General features: G+C 36.9%; 1 protein-coding gene across 1 annotated transcript in view; it reads left to right on the top strand.

The window, feature by feature from the left end:
* Positions 1-13,388: 13,388 nt before the first annotated feature.
* The window catches only part of LOC130236987 (filamin-B), a 231,664-nt gene continuing 222,649 nt past the window's right edge, over positions 13,389-22,403 (top strand). Inside the window, exon 1 of the mRNA XM_056467758.1 lies at positions 13,389-13,791. Within this exon, the coding sequence (XP_056323733.1) occupies positions 13,500-13,791 (292 nt within the window). The 5' untranslated portion in view covers positions 13,389-13,499. The remainder of the gene's footprint in view (positions 13,792-22,403) is intronic.

Here is a 22,403-nt window from a genome sequence, read left to right as displayed (position 1 = left end):
GACATGATAGCATCACGCAGTTGCTGCAGATTTGTCGGCTGCACATCTCCCGTTCCACCACATCCCAAAGGTGCTCTATTAGATTGAGCTCTGGTGACTGTGGAGGCCATTTGAGTACAGTGAACTCATTGTCATGTTCAAGAAACCAGTCTGAGATGATTCGTGTTTTGACATGGTGCGTTATTCTGCTGGAAGTAGCCATCAGATGATGGGTACACTGTGGTCATAAATGGATGGACATGGTCAACAACAGTATTCCAGGAGGCTGTGGCGTCGACATGATGCTCAATTAGTACTAATGGACCCAAAGAGTGCCAAGAAAATATCCCCCACACCATTACCACGACCATAATAAAGTTTGCCTTGCCATTGTCTGTAAACCCTAGAGATTGTTGTGTGTGAAAATCCCAGTCGATCAGCAGTTTCTGAAATACTCAGACCAGTCCGTCTGGCACCAACAATTATCCCACGATCAAAGTCACTTAAATCCCCTTTCCTCCCCATTCTGTTGCTCGGAACTGCAGCAGATCGTCTTGACCATGTCTACCAAAGTGCATTGAGTTGCACGTGAGTTGAGTTTGCGTGACCGAGCAGTACAGGTGTACCTAATAAAGTGGCCGGTGAGTGTATACATAATTGAATGCATGCGTATTGAACATTTGTCTTTCTGTAAGCTTATATTGTGACCATTTGTAATTTGAATATGCCTGAGACCTCCAGCATTGTTGCCTTTATTATATTTACTGTTTGTTCAAACTAATTTAGAATTTTTTTTCAATCCACTTAAATTTGTCAACCAATTTAATTGATTTATGTTGGGACAACATGAACGAATGGTGTGGAAGCCTGCTATTTTTACAGTAAAATCAAACTCAAAGAAACTTAAATTAAAAAGTCTGTTAATTTTATAATGTTACAATACTGCAATTTATCAGTCAGTTATTATCACTGCTAGTTTGTGGTAAAGTTATGGCTACATGCAAATTAATCTGAAGTCTCACACACCGAAACATTTCTTGGAGATTAGTTACTGTGTGTGTTGCACTTTACTACAAGGTTTTATTCGTTTATGTAAATGTATTTACTAAATAATAATGCACAATACTTGCACTGCATTAATTAATCGTAGTTCATTATTTACCAATGCATTATTAACATCCAAATTCATGCTTGTTAACATTAACACACACTGAGTTAACATGAACTATCAATGAACAACTGCAGTCATTAACATAAAGGTGAATAAACACTGTAATAAATGCATTGTTCATTATTTATGTTAGTAAATACGTGAACTAATGCAACCTTATTGTAAAGCGTGACCAACTGCAAGAAGCGTAAACGCATAATATTGTGTAAAAGTGGTTTGTAGTATTGAACACAAGATGGCAGCCCTTACAATTGTGTTTTTGTTTTATTAATTCTTGTTATGCATTATGAAGCATCTTTGGCATGTACGAGGCAATATAAAGAGGACAAGATTATAAAGATTATCTCTCAAGCACGCACATTTCCTTCAACCTTTTTTTGGTAACACTTTAAAACAATGGTCCATTAGTTAATATGCTTACTAACATGAACGGTGACACTTTGGATTAGGTCACAATACATGTTATTAACTACTGTCTTATTACCTGCCTATTATTAAGATATGAACTGTTCATTAGTATCTGCAAGGTATGATCCTATTCTGCATCCCTAATCCCTATCCAAGACCTAAACCCAACTTCTACCTCACTAACTATTAATAAACAGCTAGTGAGTAGTTTATTAAGCTAGTAGTGTTAGTTAATGGTTTGTTAATACCCTGAATTGTGACCTAAACTAAAGTGTTACCACATGAACAAATACATTTATTATGGGATTTATTTATCTTTGTTAATGTTAGTTCATGTTAACTCACGGTGCATTAATTTAATCCATCTTTATTTCTCTGGCGCTTTTACAATGTAGATTGTGTCAAAGCAGCTTAACATAGAAGTTCTAGTAGATTGAAACTGTGTCAGTCCAGTTTTCAGAGTTGAAGTTCAGTGTGGTTTAATATTCACTGCTGAAAGTCCAAACACTGAAGAGCAAATCCATCGATGTGCAGCTCCACAAGTCCCAAACCAAGCAAGAGAGTGGAGACAGTGGCAAGGAGCAAACTTCAATAGTTTACGAAAGTGAAGTAAAAACACCTCGAGAGAAACCAGGCTCAGTTGGGCACGGCCATTTCTCCTCTGGTCTTGTGCAGAGGCTGGTGAACGCTGGTTGACCATCGTGGAGAAGCTGCAGGTGTGTGTAGGTCACCGTCATCTGGCCCACGGGATTAATGCGGAGACTCATCTGTCAGAAATCAGTCTCATGCTCTCTACTGCTCCATAACTGCCACAGCATCTGCTCAGGATAGGCTGAGAGGCCGCTGTGTACGATTTTTGAGATCTCAAATTTCTCTCGCGAGTGCCATTCGCGCCTGCTGTTCTCGCGTAAATCGACCAGAGACCGCTGTTCACTGACTAAATGAGTGACTGAGTGACCGTTGGACTGACCCACCCTCCCCCTTCCATAAACCCAACCAATTTTATTGATTGACCCGGGACAAACCCTAACGGGACAAACTGGTAGCAGCCGGAAAGCCGTCCATACTGAGGTAAGCCGTTAGCTGGTAAGCGCGAAAAGGAAAGGCGTCATACCGCCACCGTAGCCTTAGTTTAAAACAATGAAATGCAGCCATATGTACCTCTGGCTACATAATTCCCGGTCTCCAGAAACGTCTGTAGGGCTACGTTTTCAGAATGAGCCTGTGTTGGCCTTTTAACCGTGAAAAGTTAGAAAAAGTGACTTTTATGAACATTTTTAATAGTTTGCAGGGCTATATCGTCTGGGTTGGTGTTGTATGCTACACTACAAAAACCTTGTGATAAGCTGACAGTACATTTTCTGTTATTTTACAGACTTGTTACTCTGTATATTATCATTTCTTATACATTATACTATCTCAAACTACTAAAATGTCAATAAATGTCACTGTTAAAACTCCAGGGTTGAATTTTCAACATCAAAAGTCAACAAAGTAGAGATGGACATCCCATAATGCAATTCACAACCGTAAATAAACAGACTTGTGAATCACAAAATATGGAAACTGTTCATTAATACAGTGTAAATTATTCACACCTAATGTTAGTTCATACATAAACTAATATGGATAATTCTTCTGAAGTGTCACCCGTTATGTCCTCTGATGGATATTTCTTTTGTCTGTAAGTCACTCAGGGTGGATCTGTAAACTGGAGATGCTTTACTATGTGGATTATTCATACTTAACGTTAGTAAATACATTAACTAATGAACCATTATTCTAAAGTGTCACCTCTTTTATTCCTCCAAAGGTAAGTCATTTCTTGAATGCCTCTAATAATGAATTGTTCCTTTGTCTGTAAGTCACTCAGGATGGATCTATGAACTGGAGATGCTTTACAGTGTTCATTATTCATGCTTAGTTCATGTTAGTAAATGCATTAACTATTAGACTGTTATTCTAGAGAAGAGATCCCCAAACTAGGGGCCGCAGGCCAAAGTTGGTCCATGGTAACCTTTGATTTGGCCCACCATCCCATCTGAGGGAGAATGATGGGGATGGAGATTGTCGTTGCAAACTTTACTTAACCCTTTATGTGTTTTCTGAAATTAAATGTTTCAATTGAAATGGTTTGAATTAATCAGATTTAGTAAATGTACGCACCGTCACCCGATGGATAGAGGACAATGCAGAGGCTTTGGTGAGCGAGTCAAGGCAAAGGCAGATTCTGCTTGACTGCTGTATTGAGCATTGATCACCACCGTGTTAGAAATGTGATTATATTTTTTTATTGCAATAAGATCTAATTAAAAACGTTATACAGCATTAGCTAATACGATTCATACTGATGTTTTCTATTTATTTATACATTTATTAGGAAATTAAGGTCGCTGGTTTGAGCCTCGGCTGGGTCAGTTGGCGTTTCTGTGTGGGGTTTGCATGTTCTCCCTGTGTTCGTTTGGGTTTCCTCCTGGTGCTCCGGTTTCCCTCACAAGTGCAAAAACATGCGGTATAGGTGAATTGGGTAAGCTAAATCGTCCGTAGTGTATGTGTGTGAATGAGTGTGTATGGATGTTTTCCTGTAATGGATTGCAGCTGGAAGTGCATCCGCTGTGTAAAACATATGCTGGATAAGTTGGCGGTTCATTCCGCTGTGGCGACCCCAGATTAATAAAGGGACTAAGCTGAAGGAAGATATTCATAAATCACTTTGCCTTTCCAGTAATATTTATTTTCATATATTGTAATAAAGAAGGAGTTGCCCAACACTTATGTAGCTTTTATTATGAGAACAATTGTGTACCCTCATTTCAATTGTACCATAAACAGTATCATAAGTGGTCTTTTCTGTACGATATAAGGTACAACTTTTACAAAGGTACAAAACTGTTCCTTGAGCATTATTTGTACAACCGTGTACCTTTTTTTTTTCTGAGAGTGTAGTCAAGCAGCACCTGCCTTCGCCTTGTTTTGCTCTCTAAGGACTTCCGAGTTGTGGTCAGTGGTGTAGTCCTTGATATACGCACGTATACTCAGTATGCCTACTTTTTTCCACGAGCTGTTTGGGTATTACGACTTCTGAGGATCATACTCTCGTTATACTCACTTGTTTTGGTCATTAGACTTCCCTAATTTTTGTGTATTGAGTATTTGAGTTTTTCGAAGATCACAACAAATCAGCTGAATGAAGTCTCGCTGAAACGTTCAAGTAAAATTATAAAAGAGCATGGGCGTTGCTTTAGGCCTCCTATTTTCCATTCAGCCCCCCTAACTTTTGCGATTACCTGTACACTACTAAATGATCGCCTCAGTCTCCTTTAAATTTGATATAAAAATGGCGGCAGAATCCCGCTGCTGAACTCGTTTTTTTAGCTAGTCAGCAAACCACAGCTGTGCAGTGTGTGTGTGTGTGTGTGTGTGTGTGTATATATATATATATATATATATATATATATATATATATATATATATATATATATATATCTCAAATGAATCAAAGATACATTGACTTTCGTCGTTTCTTTGCCTACTTTTAAAATTTGGATTGGGTGGGTAATAGTACACCACCTATTTTTTTAGGACTACACCACTGGTTGTGGTGTATCTGTTGAGCAACAGGATGTTCATTAAAAACAATAATAATAATTCACAACATATAATTGAAACATTTAATCAAAGCTTTTTGTAGCTTAAAATAAAACAAATAAATGAAAGGTTACGCTAAAGTAGAAATGACAATGTGTATTAAAGGTATTAACATCAACCCTTCCCAAATTTCTCCCTCTCTCCTCTGATGGGATGGCGGGCCAAATCAAAGGTTACCATGGGCCAAGTTTGGGCATCTCTGCTCTTTTTTTCCTCCAAGAATAGAAGTTTCTTGAATGCCTCTAATAATGAATTGTTCTTTTGTCTGTAAGTCACTCAGGATGGATCTATGAACTGAAGATGCGGTGTTTCCCAGCTTGAAGTCCATCTGTCTGCACTCGCTGCCAAACCTCATCGACTCCTCATGACACACTCAGAGGCCCGTGGAGGCCCTGGATCTGACATGACTGTGGGCGTTCGAAGCACTCCCTGACTCAGGATATCAGCGCTGACAGGAAGATCTCCACCCCGTCTGATAACACTCCACACACCCCTCCCGTCCCGTCCTGAGATTTATGCAACATCACTCTCCTATACTATCAGCACTGATTACAGTACGTAACAGCTCCATGTCCATTATTACCAAAATGAAGGGTCACACTTTACAATAAGGTTTCATTAGTTCATGTGTTTACTGACATGAACTAATTATGAACAATACTTATAGAGATTTTATTAATGATAGGTTAACATTTACTAATGCATTATTAAAACCCAATGTATTGTTAATATTAGTTAATGCACAGTGAGCTAACATGAACTAATGATGAACAACTGTATTTTCATTAACTAACATGAACTAATACTCTAAGAAATGTATTGTTCATTGTTTGTTCATGTTAGTAAATGCATTAACTTGTACCTTCTTATTGTAAAGTGTTACCAAATTAAGTTAACTTAAGTTACAATGGGTTTATTCACTTTTTAAGTAAAGTCTACTTGTCCCTTATTTATTTATTTATTTATTGATTGGTTGATTGATTGATTGATTGATTGATTAATTGCACTTCCAAAAGCAAAACATTTTAGTTCAACCTTTATATGCTCCCACTGAGCCAAGTAATGAGAAAGAACCAAATCTCCTACCACAGCTATGCTGATGACACTCTTAGCCTTACTGCCTAATAACTACAGCCCCATTGACACCCTCTGCCAATGCATTGATGAAATGAACAGTTGGATGTGCCAAAACTGTCTTCAGTTAAACAAAGAGAAAACTGAAGGGATTGCGTTTGGGAACAGAGATGAGGTTCTCAAGGTGAATGCGTACCTTGGCTCTAAGGGTCAAACAACAAAAAATAAGGTCAAGAATCTTGGTGTGACTCTGGAGTCAGATCTGAGTTTCAATAGTCATGTCAAAGCAGTTAGTAAATCAGCATACTATCATCTCAAAAACATTGCAGGAATCAGATGCTTTGTTTCCAGTGAAGACTTAGAGAAACTTGTTCATGCTTTTATCAGCAGCAGGGTGGATTACTGTAACGGCCTCCTCACTGGCCTTCCCAAAAAGACAGTCAGACAGTTACAGCTCATCCAGAACGCTGCGGCCAGAATTCTGACCAGAACCAGGAAATCAGAGCACATCATACCTGTCCTCAGGTCTTTACACTGGCTCCCAGTTACATTCAGAATAGATTTTAAAGTATTATTACTGGTCTATAAATCACTAAATGGCCTAGGAGCTCAATACATTATAGATATGCACACTGAATACAAACCCAACAGATCACTCAGATCTTTAGGATCGAGTAAATTAGAAATTAAGAGTTCAGTCAAAGCAGGGTGAATCGGCTTTCAGCTACTAACAGCGCCCCCTGCTGCTGGAATCAGCTTCCAGAAATGATCAGATGTGCTCCAACATTAGGCACATTCAAATCAAGACTGAACACACATCTGTTTAGCTGTGCCTTTACTGAATGAGCACTGTGCTACGTCCCACAGTCGCACTATTATGTCTGTCTTTTCTTTTTTCTTCTTTTATAACCTGTTTTAACACATTTTACTCTGTTTTTAATCACTTTTATTATTAGTTTTACTTTTACTCCAGTAAAACACTTTGAATTACCATTGTATATGAAATGTGTTATATAAATAAACTTGCCTTGCTAGGCTAAACTTAATTCCACTATAATCTTTCAAAGATTGAGAAAAGGCCAACATACAATAAATCAAATCCTAAGCCATATAATTATTCCCAAAATTAACATAATATATCAAATGAAAATATAGTAATATATTTTTGCTACTCAGCATAACTTGATTTTTCAACTAACGAAGGTTAGATTTGTCTGACAATTGTCCAACTGTTGTCTAATGACTTGCCTAATAACCTAATTAACCCATTTAAGCCTTTAAATGTCCTTTTAAGCCTAGTATCTTGCAAAATAAGCAGAAAAATGCCATGTAATGTGATCATATCAAAGGCAAAGCACAGCAGTTATTAGAAATTAGATTCTAACTGATCAGTTAGGGTGTCACAGTGACACAGTGGGTAGCACGATCGTCTCACAGCAAGAAAGTCACTAGTTCGAGCCCCGGCTGGGCCAGTTGGCATTTCTATATGGAGTTTGCATGTTCTCCCAGTGTTGGCGTGGGTTTCCTCCGGGTCATCCGGTTTCCCCCACAGTCCAAACACATGCGCTATAGGTGAATTGAAGAAACTTAATTTGTATGTATGTGTGTGAATGAGAGTGTATGGGTGTTTCCCACTGCTGGGTTGCGGTTGCAAGGGCATCCGCTGTGTAAAACATATGCTGGATAAGTTGGCGGTTCATTCCGCTGTGGCGACCCCAGATTAAAAAAGGGACTAAGCCGAAAAGAAAATATATGAATGAATGAGTGATCAGTTATTAGAAATTGAATCAATCTTGACACACTTCCGACTCCTTTTAAACATCTTCTCCACAACGTCTTAAAGGACACTTGTAATTGTTTTTTATGATCTGATCTTTTTATGAACGGTGTTTTTTGTAATTTAGCACTTGGTGTGCTGCCTGCCATCTTGACCAGGTCTCACTGAAAGAAGAGACAGTACTGTCTCAATGTGATCTCCCAGCTAAATAAAGGAAATAATAATTATTAAAAGTATTCTCTACACTAAACTGACACAAAAGCAATACATTTTCCTCACAATATCAGATTACAGATTACAATCCAAACAGATTACAGCCGTCTGTCTGGCTCAAACCCTCAGGCTGAACTAAACTGAGCCTCAAGCACCATCCGAATCCTCACATGATGATGATGATGATGATGATGATATCCTGCAGGTAAAGCAGACTCAGATGTTTCATAGCGCTGGCATCACATTTCCAGCTGCATCTGAATGAATCATCAGAATGTGGCTGTTAGAGACTATAGCTCTATTCATTGGGAAGGAATCAGACACCCAGAGACATGTTTATGTCTAAATGGCATGAATAAAAGGTCTTTCACATCAAGCATGATAACCATTATTCTGTTTGTTATACGCGCTTAGTATTTCTTCACTCTAATTTGGTTAATCCTTTCTGGTCTGACGTAAACCAAACATTTCGATGCACTCAATAAGTGACGTTTGTTCAAACTACTTATTGAAAATGAGCTGAAACAACACAATTCTTGGGTATTTTGGGAGTATGAACTTAATTGTTTTATGTTCAATCCCAGTGCAATCTCACGGCAATTCGTAACTTTTTGATTTAGTGGCTAATTCGTATGAATTCGTACGATCTAACTCGTATAATTTAGTATGATTTGCTCATCACCCAATGACGGTTGGGGTTAGGGGTGGGGTTTGGTGCCACGCCTCCTTTTTAAAATCGTACGATTGAACTCGTATGAATTCGTACGAATTAGCCACTAAACTACCAAACGTAAAATATTTAAGTTTCCTCGTGAGATCAGGCTGTCAATCCACTTACATTTGTAAAAACTAATAAGCTAACTTAATTCCTTCATGTTGTCCCAAATTGACTGTGTTCAACCCAACATTTTCAACAGTGTGTTTCCATCTATTGGTTGGAACATCTTGAAATTTGGAGTATATTTAAGAGGGGTCTGGCTGCAGACTCGATGCAGTGCAATCTGAGCTGCATCCAATGCTTTTTAATGGGCTCACCTACACTGAAAAAAATAATTCAAAGATGATTCCTTGGATTTACTCAATTTTTTTACGTTAAATGGTTGTAAACAATTTATTGGGCTGAATTTAAACAAACAAATTAAGTTGAACATTAATAAATTTAATTTGTTTGTTTAAATTCAACACAAATAAATGGTTTGCAACAATTTTGCATACAACACTTTTTTCAGTGTAACCCCACCCCTAACCCCACCCCTCACAGTGACGTCACTCGCTCCATTTGAATGCATTGTGTCTGACATTGCATCGCTAAGTGATGCATCATAAAGCATACTATTGGTATATTTGGGACTACTTAATTGTTAATTGCAGGATTTCTACTTTGATGTGTTTGTACTGTAGGCTATAACTAGGGTCAGACAGAATCTGCAGACATTTATTGCTATTTCTGCAGAGAACTTTGTAAAAATCTGCTGATTTATGCAGAATGACTTTAGGAGTGTCATAACTAAAAACATATAATATTCATTCATTCCTTTTCTTTTCAGCTTAGTCCCTTTAATTTATAATATATGAAATAAAACATAATGAATTTGTAGGTCACACTTAGCTTTGATGATCCGTTTGTTGAATTAAGCTATATTGCATCTACCTGCCAACTAATTCTCATGAGATTATAAGGAGACTGTTAGGTTGGGGTTAGTGTTGACATGCACTTGCAAAGTTACCTATAGTCAGTTAAATGTCTGTTTAGCAGCAGTATCAGCAGATATTAAGCAGACAGTCTACTAATACTCAAATGAACCATCAAAATAAACTATTACCAATTTGTGACTTGTATTTAATGTTTACAATGCAAATCCAATTAGATCCACTTTATTTGGTAAACAAAGCAAGTCTCTCAAATAATATCTCTACTAAAAGACAGGAAATATTACTGTACAAACTGTATTGTACATAAATCAGATGAACGATTTAATAATACTGTTAATATATCATAATTATAATAGTGAAATTAATTTAAAAGCTAAATAAATATAAACTGACACACATTTACACAAGTAAGTGCATAGGGCTCAGTGATGGGCTAAAAATCAGTGGATTTCTGCGTGTGCAGATCCCGTGTGGGCCTAGTTATAACCCAGAATTATTCAGCCAAATATATTTGTATACCAACACCAAAATGCTCTTCTGTTTTCAATCTCTCCTAAACAAATCTCTTTAATTTGAGCGTGTCAGGCAAGTACAAGTAATTAAAATACTTTAAAATCAAAAAGTAATCCCTTACTTTACTTTTTAATCAGAAAAGTAATCTAATTACAGTAACTAGATATTTTGTAACTCGTTATTATACCCGAGACAAATCATTAAAGCCATCAAGCAGAACTGGTGTTTACCTTATAGCACTTAAATTCTTTGTTCTTCATTCATTCATTCATTTTCTTTTCGGCTTAGTCCCTTTATTAATCTGGGATCGCCACAGCGGAATGAACCGCCAACTTATCCAGCATTTCCGCCAACACAATCCAACACTGAGAAACACCCATAGACTCTTACATTCACACACACACTACGGACATCTTGCAATTCACCTACAGCGCATGTGTTTGGACCTGTGGGGGAAACCGGAGCACCCGGAGGAAACCCACGCCAACACGGGGAGAGCATGCAAACTCCACGTAGAAATGCCAACTGACCCTGCCGAGGCTCAAACCAGCATCCTTCTTGCTGTGTGGCAATCGTGCTACCCACTGTGATGCCCCTATCTTTGTTTTTCTCACATGCAAAGTGTTTGGCAGTGTTGAGGACTCTTTCTCATATCACAGATGTGTGTCTTTCTCTTTATTTGCAAGATCGTGATGCAATCTTGATCCACCCTGGTGACTAATGCTGGAGCTCTACTGTACTGCATGGGGATCATCCACAACTGCAGGAACAACACTAGAGTAAACCTGGGAAGAAATAATAGTCATTTATAGTCAATTCTAGAGAACTTTTGAACCATAGTAGACTCTAAGAAATGCTGGGTCGTTTTTAACACAACATTGGGTTTGTCCATATTTGACCCAATGTTGTGTTAAAAACGACCCAGCATTTTTTTTAGCATTTAAATTAATTAATTTTATTAACCTAACTCTTTGTCCATATTTGACCCAGCATTGGGTTAAGACAACCCAGGATTTCCTAGAGTGTATAAAGCGTATCATACTGTATACATATTTGAATTCTACAGAATGTTTTCAGTATTAACTATAGTGTACTGATAAACTGTAAGAGCACTGTAGTTTACTTTAGTTTTTACTACAGTAAACTGTGGTGTCACTCATTCATTTTCCTTCAGCTTTGTGCCTTTATTCAGCAGGGATCGCCACAGTGGAATGAATTGCCAACCCATTCATTCATTTTTTTTTCAGTTTAGTCCCTTTATTAATTAGGGGTCGCCACAGCGGAATGAACCGCCAACTTATCCAGCATATGTTTTATGCAGCGGATGCCCTTCCAGCCGCAACCCAACACTGGTAAACAGTGCCTGCCTAAACTGTGGTGTATTGTAGTATAATTTATACAGTCTAAGAAATGCTGGGTAATTTACACCCAAATTGGGTAAAATGTGAACATTGACACAAACATTACACAAACATTGAGGTAAATTTGGTCCTATTCATTTAATTCCAAAAATTAACCCAGCAGTTGGTTCAGTATGTATTACACCCAGAATTACCATATTTATATATAATAACCCAGTATATAATAACCCAGAATTTTCTAGTGTAGGTCACAGTTTACTAAAAGTTTTCAATGGTTAATGTTAGTCAATGAATTTACTAACATGAACTAATATTGGGCGACATGGTGGCGCAGTGGGTAGCACTGTTGCCTTACAGCAAGAAGGTCGCTGATTCGAGTCTTGGCTGGGCCAGTTGGCATTTCTGTGTGGAGTTTTCATGTGGGCTGGCGTGGGTTTCCTCCGGTTTCCCCCACAGGGGAATTGATGAACTAAATTGGACGTAGTGTATGAGTGTGTGTGTGAGTGGTACAATGGTAGAAGTACTGGGTTGCAGCTGCAAGGGCATCCTCTGTGTAAAATATATGCTGGATAAGTTGGCGGTTCATTCCGCTGTGGTAACTCCTGATGAATAAAGGCACTAAGCCGAAGGAAAATGAATGAATGTTTTTATTTTTTGATATTTCCCTGTTTATTTATGCTTTCGAATTGCATTTTGCGATCTTAATCTTTACTCCAACAACTTTTAACCTAGAAAAAGGTTAACTTTTATGACTTTTCATGACTTTTATGAACATTTTTAATAGTTTGCAGTAATATATATTCTGGGTTGGTGTTGTATATTACACTACAAAAACCTTGTAATAAACTGCCAGCACATTCTCTGTTATTTTACACACTTTTTTCTCTACATATTATGACTTATTATTCATTACTTTTCTTTTCAGCTTAGTCCCTTTATTAATCTGGGGTCGACACAGCAGAATGCACCCTGCAGCCACAACCAAACATCCATACTCACTCATTCACTAAGGACAATTTAGCTTAGCCAATTCCCCTATAGCGCATGTGTTTGGACTGTGGGGGAAACCGGAGCACCCGGAGGAAATTTACGCCAACACTGGGAGAACATGCAAACTCCACACAGAAATGCCAACTGACCCAGCCGAGGCTCGAACCAGCGACCCTCTTCTTGGTTTACAGAGAATGGTATCATGTCAATATGGAACAAAATCTCTGAGGAATATTTCCAGTACCTTGTTAAATCTATGCCACGAAGGATAAAGGCAGTTGTGAAGGCAAAAGGGGGTCCAATCCCGTACTAGTAAGGTGTACCTAATAAAGTGGCCGGTGAGTGTATATTCACTGAGAAATGGATACAAATATTCATTTTCAAAACTAGATTATGCAGAAAAACAATGTCAGATTTTTCCAAAATAAATATATATTCAAATTATTCGCCCTCATGTGAATTTCTTTTTCTTTTTTTAAATATTTCCCAAATGATGTTAAACATAATGGGAAGAAATGCAGGTTGGGTTTGATGCGCGCAGGTGGCGTCACGCGCTTGCCGTATATAAGAGCGCGCAGGCGCGTCCACGAGACAGAGTTCAGAAAACACACACACAGTCAGCCGCGCACGAACGCAAACACAAAATACAAGACCCAAGCGAAGTTATCCAACACACCGCAGCCGAGTATCCACCACCACCACCACCATCATCATGCCGGCCACAGAGAAGGATCTGGCGGACGACGCGCCGTGGAAGAAGATCCAGCAGAACACGTTCACGCGCTGGTGTAACGAGCACCTGAAGAGCGCGAACAAGCGAGTGGCCGACCTGCAGCAGGACCTGAGCGACGGACTGCGGCTCATCGCCCTGCTGGAGGTGCTGAGCCAGAAGAAGATGTTCAGAAAATACCACAGCAGACCCACTTTCAGACAGATGAAGCTGGAGAACGTGTCTGTCGCGCTCGAGTTCCTGGACAGGGAGAACATCAAGCTCGTGTCCATCGGTGAGTGCTGGATCATTAACGTTACTGTAGTAGACTCCAGGAAAGTTCAATCAAAGTGGCTGATGGTGTGGTCAAATGAAGTAGTACAGCGATTGTCATTAATTTTTTTGTCGTAATTTTTATACTTATAGGACTTTATAAAATATTTTAGTAAATATTTTAAAAAATATATTTTAGTTAATATTGCGACTTTTCTCATGTAGTCAACATTTAAAGTGGGTCATTTGTCCCTCAAATTGCCCTAAGACTATAATGGGGGTTGTTTAATAGTTTGAGGACAACATTAATACACGGCATTACAGTGCTAATTTTTCCAAGTTTTTCCTATTTTTGTTTGTCTTGAGCAGCAATTTTGAGCAATTCCAGCATCATATGTGACATTTGCAGTAAAAACTTGAAACATAAATTCACAGAGATGTATGTGTTAACAGTATATTAAACATCTCTTTATAATTTCCAAAACTTCATACTTCTTAAAACTGTCATTTTGAAGTCATACTTGCATGCAATTTCAGACCAAATATTCAAAGTAGCGTGGTATACCAATATAGGGAGCATATCACAAGGTGTGAGTGAATGAATGTGCGAATATAAAACCAACTTTACCTCCGTCTTTAAGCTGACAACATTTGAAGTGGATCATTTTAGTTTCTAAATTATCCTAAGACTATAATGCAGGTTGTTTAATAGTTTGAGGACAACATCAATAATAGTTTTTACTTAAAAAAAATGAATATTCCAAGTTTTTTCCAATTTTGAGCAGTTCCAGCATTATGGATGTGACATTGGCAGGAAAAACTTGACACATAAATTCACAGAGATGTATATGTTAACATTATATTGAACATCTGTTTATGCTTTCCAAAACTTCTTACTACAGAGTTAATTGGGTGATCAGGAAAAATGGATGTTTTATATTTGATATAGTTTTTATTTTTAATATTGGAAATAAAAGTGTGTTATGGATGTGATCAAAACATATTGAGGTAAAGTTGGTTTTATATTGGCACATCAGACATTCTCCTTAATAATATATCACTGAAAAAGTGTTCTATGCAAATTCTAATTGGAGAAAGGATATTATCAGCCAATCACTATCAAAAGTACAACATTGTTCAGTCAATTAAATAGTGCAAATTTTCTTTTAAGTCACAATTATGTGCAATTTTAGACCAAATATTCAAAGTAGCATGGTATAACTATGTAGGGAGCATATCACAAGTTGTCACTGAATGGATATGCGAATATAAAACCAACTTTACCTCAATATGTTACGGTCACATCCATAGCACGTGTTTAATTTCCTTATTTAAAATAAAAACAATAAAGAATATAAAACTGATATTTTTTTCCAAATCTCCCAAATATGTACTTAGAGGTTTTGGAAAGCATAAACAGATGTTTAATATACTGTTAACATATACATCTCTGTGAATTTATGTGTCAAGTTTTTCCTGTCACATCCATGATGCTGGAGCTGCTCAAATTTGGAAAAAACTTGGAATATTCATTTTAGTACTGCAAAAACTATTATTGATGTTGTCCTCAAACTATTAAACAACCCGCATTATAGTCTTAGGACAATTTAGAAACTAAAATGATCCACTTTAAATGTTGTCAGCTTAAAGACGGAGGTAAAGTTGGTTTTATATCCGCGCATTCATTCACTCACAACTTGTGATATGCTCCCTATATTGTTATACCACAAAACTTTGAATATCTGGTCTGAAATTGCATGCAAGTATGACTTCAAAACAACATTAGCACTATTTAATTGACTGAACAATGTTGTACTTTAGCAGTTGTAGTAATTTAGATGATTAGAATTTGCATAGGATACTTTTCTGCAATAATATTGAGGAGAATGTCTGAATGTGCCAATATAAAACTAACTTTAACTCAGGATGTTTTGCTCACATTCATAACACACGTTTATTTCTCTTATTTAAAATAAAAACAATATAGAATATAAAACTGATATTTTTCCAAAACCTCAAAGTACACACTTGAACAGATGTTTAATATACTATAAACATATATTCTCTGTGTATTTATATTTCAAGCTTTTACTGCAAATGTCACATCCTTGATGCTGGAATTGCTCAAAATTGCTTCTCAAGACAAACGAAAACTTGGAAAAATAGCACTGTAATAGCTTTGATCGATGATGTCCTTAAACTATTAAACAACCCCATTATAGTCTTGGGACAATTTGGAAACGAAAATGATCCACATTACATGTTGCCAGCTTAAACACTGAGGTAAAGTTGGTATCCAAATTCTAATGGTGAAAATCATATTATCAGCCAATGACTATCAAAAGTACAACATTGAGTTGATTAAATAGTGTTAAAGTTGTTTTAAAGTCATATTTTACATGACATTTCAGACCAAAAATATAAAGAAAGGGGGTATAGCAGTATAGGTAGCATATCACAAGTTATCACTGAATGAATGGGCACGTTTAAGACCTGTCAGGAGGTGTCGAAGTGGTGCTAAATCACAGTAATCATTCATATACTATGGTATTTATGTGACTTTACTAGTATATACAGCAATTTTTTTTTCATATGCCATGTTTTCAGGCATCGTCAATCCTGAAATTGTTTATACCCCTGGCAAATTCTGACTTAAAGTTGCTTTTCTTCAACCAGCATGTTGTTTTTCCCCCAAAAGATAAAAATTTGCCTGGAATGTGTATAATTTCAGGCTTGCTTGACCATATATTATTTTGTTGTTGTTGTTTTTTTTTTTTTGTTTGGTGGTGTGAGGTTAATATACTATGGTACCTCAAAATGCTATGCAAGCTTAAAAATGTGTATGTAAATTGTAATTGTTTGTGGTAAATTATAGGGTATGTTTACACTTGACAGATTTGGTTTGCACAACTCTGGTGTGCTTGTGTCTGCTTTGCGTTCATATTTTAGCCAAAGACACGCTGTGAATCAAAAACAGGACATGATGTCGCTGTAGAAGGGACAGGTTGCTCAAGCATGCAGTTCAGTACAGGTGTTAGAAACGTGTGGGTGCTTCATGTGGGTGTGTGACGGAGGAATTTCTGGCGCTGTTTGAATTCACTTTCCTTTAGAGTCTTCAAAATGACAATGCGAACACTAAGTGAACAAGGACTAACTGTCTTTTTTTTATTTGTGATTATAGAGTTGCAGGTTCATTTCACATCTTTAAGATAACAGGGTGTTCGAGAGGTCTTAAATTATAAAGATATCTTACATTTCCAAAACAAAATTTTAGGCCTTAAAAAAAGTCTTGAATTCACTGAAATATTGTGTTGTAGCTCTTAAATCATTTTAAACAGGTCTCAACTTTTCTATGTCCAAGCTACTCAATCGGGCTGACATCCATCCATCTAATCACCAACAATCCATACTTTTGTTTTTTTTTTTAAGTTTTATTTTATTGCAAAGAGATACAATTCACAACAGCTGTTAGATCTTTTTACAGCAAATTATTCAAATTAAATTGCCCAATCCAGGAAAGAAAACAAAAAAAATTACACAGTTCCTCATGATAATAACACAGCAATATATCCCTTTACATGATTTTCCATTTATACAAAAACTAATTTCCAGAAGGAAGGGGGAGCGGACAAAATATTAATAAAAAGGCATGAAACCTAAGATTTTATAACAGAAACGAACTAGTTGTGTAGGAGTTATACTCAATCCATTTGGATCGAAAGCCAACAAACATATATTTTGGATTATTTGTGTAATTTAAATGTTAAAATTGTTATAAAAAAAGAAACATTTATGTTGTAAAATGTTTTCTTGTTTTGACGTTAAAATATGTAAGCAATAACTACATTTGATTTTTGTTTGATTAATTGACTGATTGATTGTGCCTGAGTCTTTAGCCCTATGTAAGTCTAAAATTTCACTCCTAATAGTCTTAAGTTTGACTTAAAGAAACCTGCAGAAACCATGGATAAACCTTGTAATATTTTTAAAAACAAAACAACTTAATTTTAAAAAACACCACAAATGGTTAAGTTATCGCTGAAAATAATGTTTGTATGCGTATTTAGAGATATTTAATCTTGAATGAATTAACTCAAACTCCCACTGTTATTTTTGATTGTCTCCTCCTCCTGAATCTTACATTCAGCTTTAGTTATCATGAAATAAGTTTTGATTATCATAATTCTTTGTGTATTTACTTTTAAAATCTCTATTTTGTGGATTATTTTTTATTTAATTGATCTGTTTTTGTGTCTGTCCTATGTTCTGGTCAACTCTGTTACATCGGTTATAAAAACGCAGCGCAATCTGTAAAGCACCAATAGAGAAAGCGTGTGACTTGCAGCAAGTGATGTCACTTCCTTTGGCGAGAAACTTTGGAGGGCGTTAAAGCGTGTCGTTATTTTTCTCATTAATTTGTGCAAAAGGTTTAGGAATCACAATGCAGAAACACTTTGATTGACATTCTCGCTTTGTACGTGTCATCAGAGCGGGAAAGCCCCGCCCATTGGTGACCATCTCTTCCTCATTAGCATAAACAGCCCTGAGTGAGAAGCAGCCGTCTGTCATTTGTGTTTTGATTCTGCCACTATGCTGGCACAGGTGTTTATAGCTCCGCCCTCTTTTGAAAAAGAGCACAATCTCATTTGAATTTAAAGCGACAGTCACCAAAACGCTACAATTAGGATCAAAGCCTAAAAGGGTCAGTTTCACAGAGTTATAAAACATTTATTTGTGTGGTGTTTTCAGCTGAAACTTCACTACACACTCGAGATATCTGAGACTTGTTTTACATCTTGAATAAAGGGGCGTAATAGATCTCCTTTAAAGCCTTGTTAGCAAAGTTGCAACACTAAAAGTATTTAGCACATGTCAAAGTGCTGGGAGATGATTCATTCTCTACAGATAAGAGATAACGTCCACCCACGGTCTATTTATTGTTACTAGATTACCAATAGTTTTATCTCTGGTGTGTGCCCATATTTGGGCTGGCCTGAGAAAGTTGCATGTCTTATGTTCATTAAGATTTAGAAATCCTGAGAATTTTAGGATTTTGTAAGCTTAAATATTAAGGATTCAGTTTCACAACCATTGTGTTTGCTGCCAAACACCTTTCACTGGCCTGTGGCATTCTTGAAGCTCATCCAAATTCATCAAACTGCCTTTTTTGTTGCTTTTAGACAATGTCTCGCTGTTGTTTTGCGTTCTCATGCTTTGTGGTTATTATAGATTATGCATGTGCACAGTGTTGGGTAAGTTACCTCCAATAAGTACTTGCATGATTAAAGTTGTATTTAATTTACTTTTCCATGAGTAAATAATTAAATGCATTAAGTAATATAAATAAGTAATATCAGTACTGCTTAAAATCAAAATAAATCAATGCATAGACAATAGAAATGAATCTCTACGGTAATATAAAAAAAACACCTAAAATGCTAAAATATTATATGTAACAATACAAAAAGTTTCAATATATAGCAGCAAATAAAAAAAATGTACTTAATTTAATTCTTTATAAATCTAACATGTCTTATAGTTGAAAAATCAGATTGTTATACTAAATATCTGATCACTCTGCTTCTCTGACTTTATACCTTATAGTTTATAACTTATTTCGTACTCAATTTTATTTAAAGCATGTGCATTTGTAGCGCTGGCCGATTTAAAATCTGTATTTATTGACCGAACACCATTGTTAAAAACAATAAAAAAATAAGTTTAGTATGAAGTGTCGGTATGAAGCGCTATGGTTTTATCACAATGTGGCTGCTGAGTGCGCGCCTTGGAAGCAATGCCAATAAGCTTAGGGTGTCAGTTCAGTGTTTCCTCCCTCTAGGATTTTTTCCAGCGGTGGCGGCAAGCCTTTTTTACACAGATCAACCAACTACCTGTGGCGTTATGTCAATGACAAATGACGTGAGCGCAGTATTACGAGTCGAGACAACACAATCTCACGGCAATTCGTAACTTTTTGATTTAGTGGCTAATTCGTACGATCTAATTCGTACAATTTAGTACGATTTGCTCATCCCCCAATGATGGTTGGGTTTAGGGGCGGGGTTAGGTGCCACGCCTCCTTTTTAAAATCGTACAATTTCGTACGACTGAACTCGTACTAATTCGTACGAATTAGTCACTAAACTGACAAAACGTAAAATACTTACGTTTTCTCATGAAATCAGGCTGGTCGAGATCGCATTTATGTAATAGCCTACGAGCATGCGGATCTCTTTGCTTGCGCGCCGATTTTTCTCTGCTCGTGCACAACTTCTTGTGCCCCCTCAAACATAAGCCGCTTTAAGAGCGCGCAGATCTTCTCGTGCGCTCTCAAAGAAACGCTGCTGATGTGCGATTTAGTGCGTTTATGTAACGAGTATGTCTCCAGCATTTATTAGATTTGCTAGGAATATTTATGAATGCCTCCGGTATTAATATGTCCTGTCAGTTAGTCAGTAGGTCAGCACTTAACCTTAAAGGGTTAAACGAATGACGCACAGCACTACTACAGTTACAGAAAAGTTCACGCTGTTATAATTCACTTACCTTTTAATACGTTTTGGTTCGATTATCACCCGCTATTAAAAAATAGATTGTTTTGAATGAGAAGCTGTAATGTAGCCGTGGCAGGATGAATCTTGACGTGGCGCCCCACCATGGAAGAATGAATGTAGCGGAAACCATGCAGTTTGTCATTTCCAATGGAGGTGTGTGACTTGCACGTGCAAATAAGAAGCGATGGGCACATGGTTGTCCAGGTATAACTAGTTGAAAAACATCGGAACTTTTTATAATTACCGCGAGCGCACCGCTATTCATGTAAGTAGAACTAACCAATCTGCTTCACACTTTGTATGGAATACTCGCGTTTCAGTAATAACGGCAAACTAATTACCTCATTTAATTAGACAAACACAACGCACCCAAACACTGCAGTGCTTTGTACATTTCTCCATAAACTTGTATCAGAGCTGCAGCAATGGTTTGTCCATTTGTCATCCTCCGAGAAAAAGCTTAATGGTCGCCTAATTACAAAAAGACGCAGGGTGAGCACAAGCGCAAAGCCCCTTGAAAATTGAAAAGGAAACCACGCGCTCGCGCCTTTCACGTGTGTTTTGGGTTGCATCATTGTCACTTCAAGTCAGAATAACAACACGTGGGAAAATGAGTGCCGTATAGCAGCAGTGAGGAGATTTGTAAATAAAAAGGATGTTAGGATGTCGCCAGAGTGACTTTTTGGTTTCTTTTCTTGTACATCCCAACCACTAGCACCCCATCTGAAAGATTATTTAGCATAGGGGGGTAGTGTAGTCATTCAACTTCCCAATTTGTAATGTTGCAGTATGTATTTGAATAATGATGGCTGGTTCCTTTACCTGAAAGCTCAGATTTGATTATCATAATTTGTGTTGTTGACAGAGTTTGAGGTTTACTGTATTATTATTATTCACACCTTACAGATGTTGATCTACCTTTACCATTGCACACACTTTGTAACATTGTATTTGTCAAGTTTAAGAGTCTCTTTAACACTCATGTTTATTTTATTGTGAAGAAATCAGATATTTAGTTTAAATATTTTTCACTATTCAAACTATTTGCCGTAGTAATGTTGGTAAATTAAGATAAAGTGGTTTAAAAAATCCTAATATTCCTAAATGGACTGTTAAAAAAATAATAATTATTAATATCAAATGATATGAAGCATGATATCGTGATCCTTTTTTTTGTGATATCACCCAGCCCTATGCAATCGTTTTGATAAATCTAACCTGCTTTTGTTGACAACAAATGTATTAAAATACAAAATACATTTGTATAACATAAAAAATACAATTACTTTGCTTCCCTGAATTGATATTTTTTTTGTTTTGTTTGTAATTCAAGATTTTTAATGTTGTTTTTCTTTCGATACATGACAGGATATAATAAAAACATACTACAGGTATATATGTGGGCCTGTTACACATAAAACCAAAATATAAGAGAGAGAGAAATAAATCCTGATTGATTTATACCAAACTGTTGACTTTATGTACAGTATTTAAAGCAAGTACATTATAGGTAAAGTAATCCCTTTTCTTTTTAGCAGAAAAGTAGTTTACAGTAGTTATTTTGTAACTAATCACACCCAACACCATGAGCGTTTGCTTTCAGGACAGGTGCTTATCACATCAGGGTGACTGGGAGTTTTCTCAGTGTTTGGCAACCCGTTGCTCAAAGCAAAATGCATGCAAACATTGTCATGGCAACACCCAACCTGATTTCCTTGGAGTTCTCGCTTGCATGTGTTTGTGAGCAAATAAATGCTGCAATCTGAGGTGTGAGAACTCAAGGTGAAGTTTGGGAACTGCCTGTTTTAGCTGCGAGTTTTTCAACATCAGTTTGCATGCGGAGTGTTTTCCCAAGCTTTAGAGAGCCGTGACCTGATAACCAGTCACCCGTGAACTGCCTCAGTCGTTTCCATTCATTCTCAGACAGCAGGGGAGTCAAGCGCATAAAACAGGATTGATATATTGATTTCTTTGTTCAAAACTCTCTTGTTTTTTTTTCTGAGGCGCTCTATTGATTTATTTTATATATTTTGTTTAATTCTCTAAAATAAAACTATAACATGAAAAAAATTGTGTTACA

This window comes from Danio aesculapii, chromosome 11, assembly GCF_903798145.1.
Source record: "Danio aesculapii chromosome 11, fDanAes4.1, whole genome shotgun sequence".
NCBI classification, from domain to species: Eukaryota; Metazoa; Chordata; class Actinopteri; order Cypriniformes; family Danionidae; genus Danio; species Danio aesculapii.
Note: the sequence above shows the minus strand (reverse complement) of the source record. Positions and strands in the feature narration are given on the sequence as shown.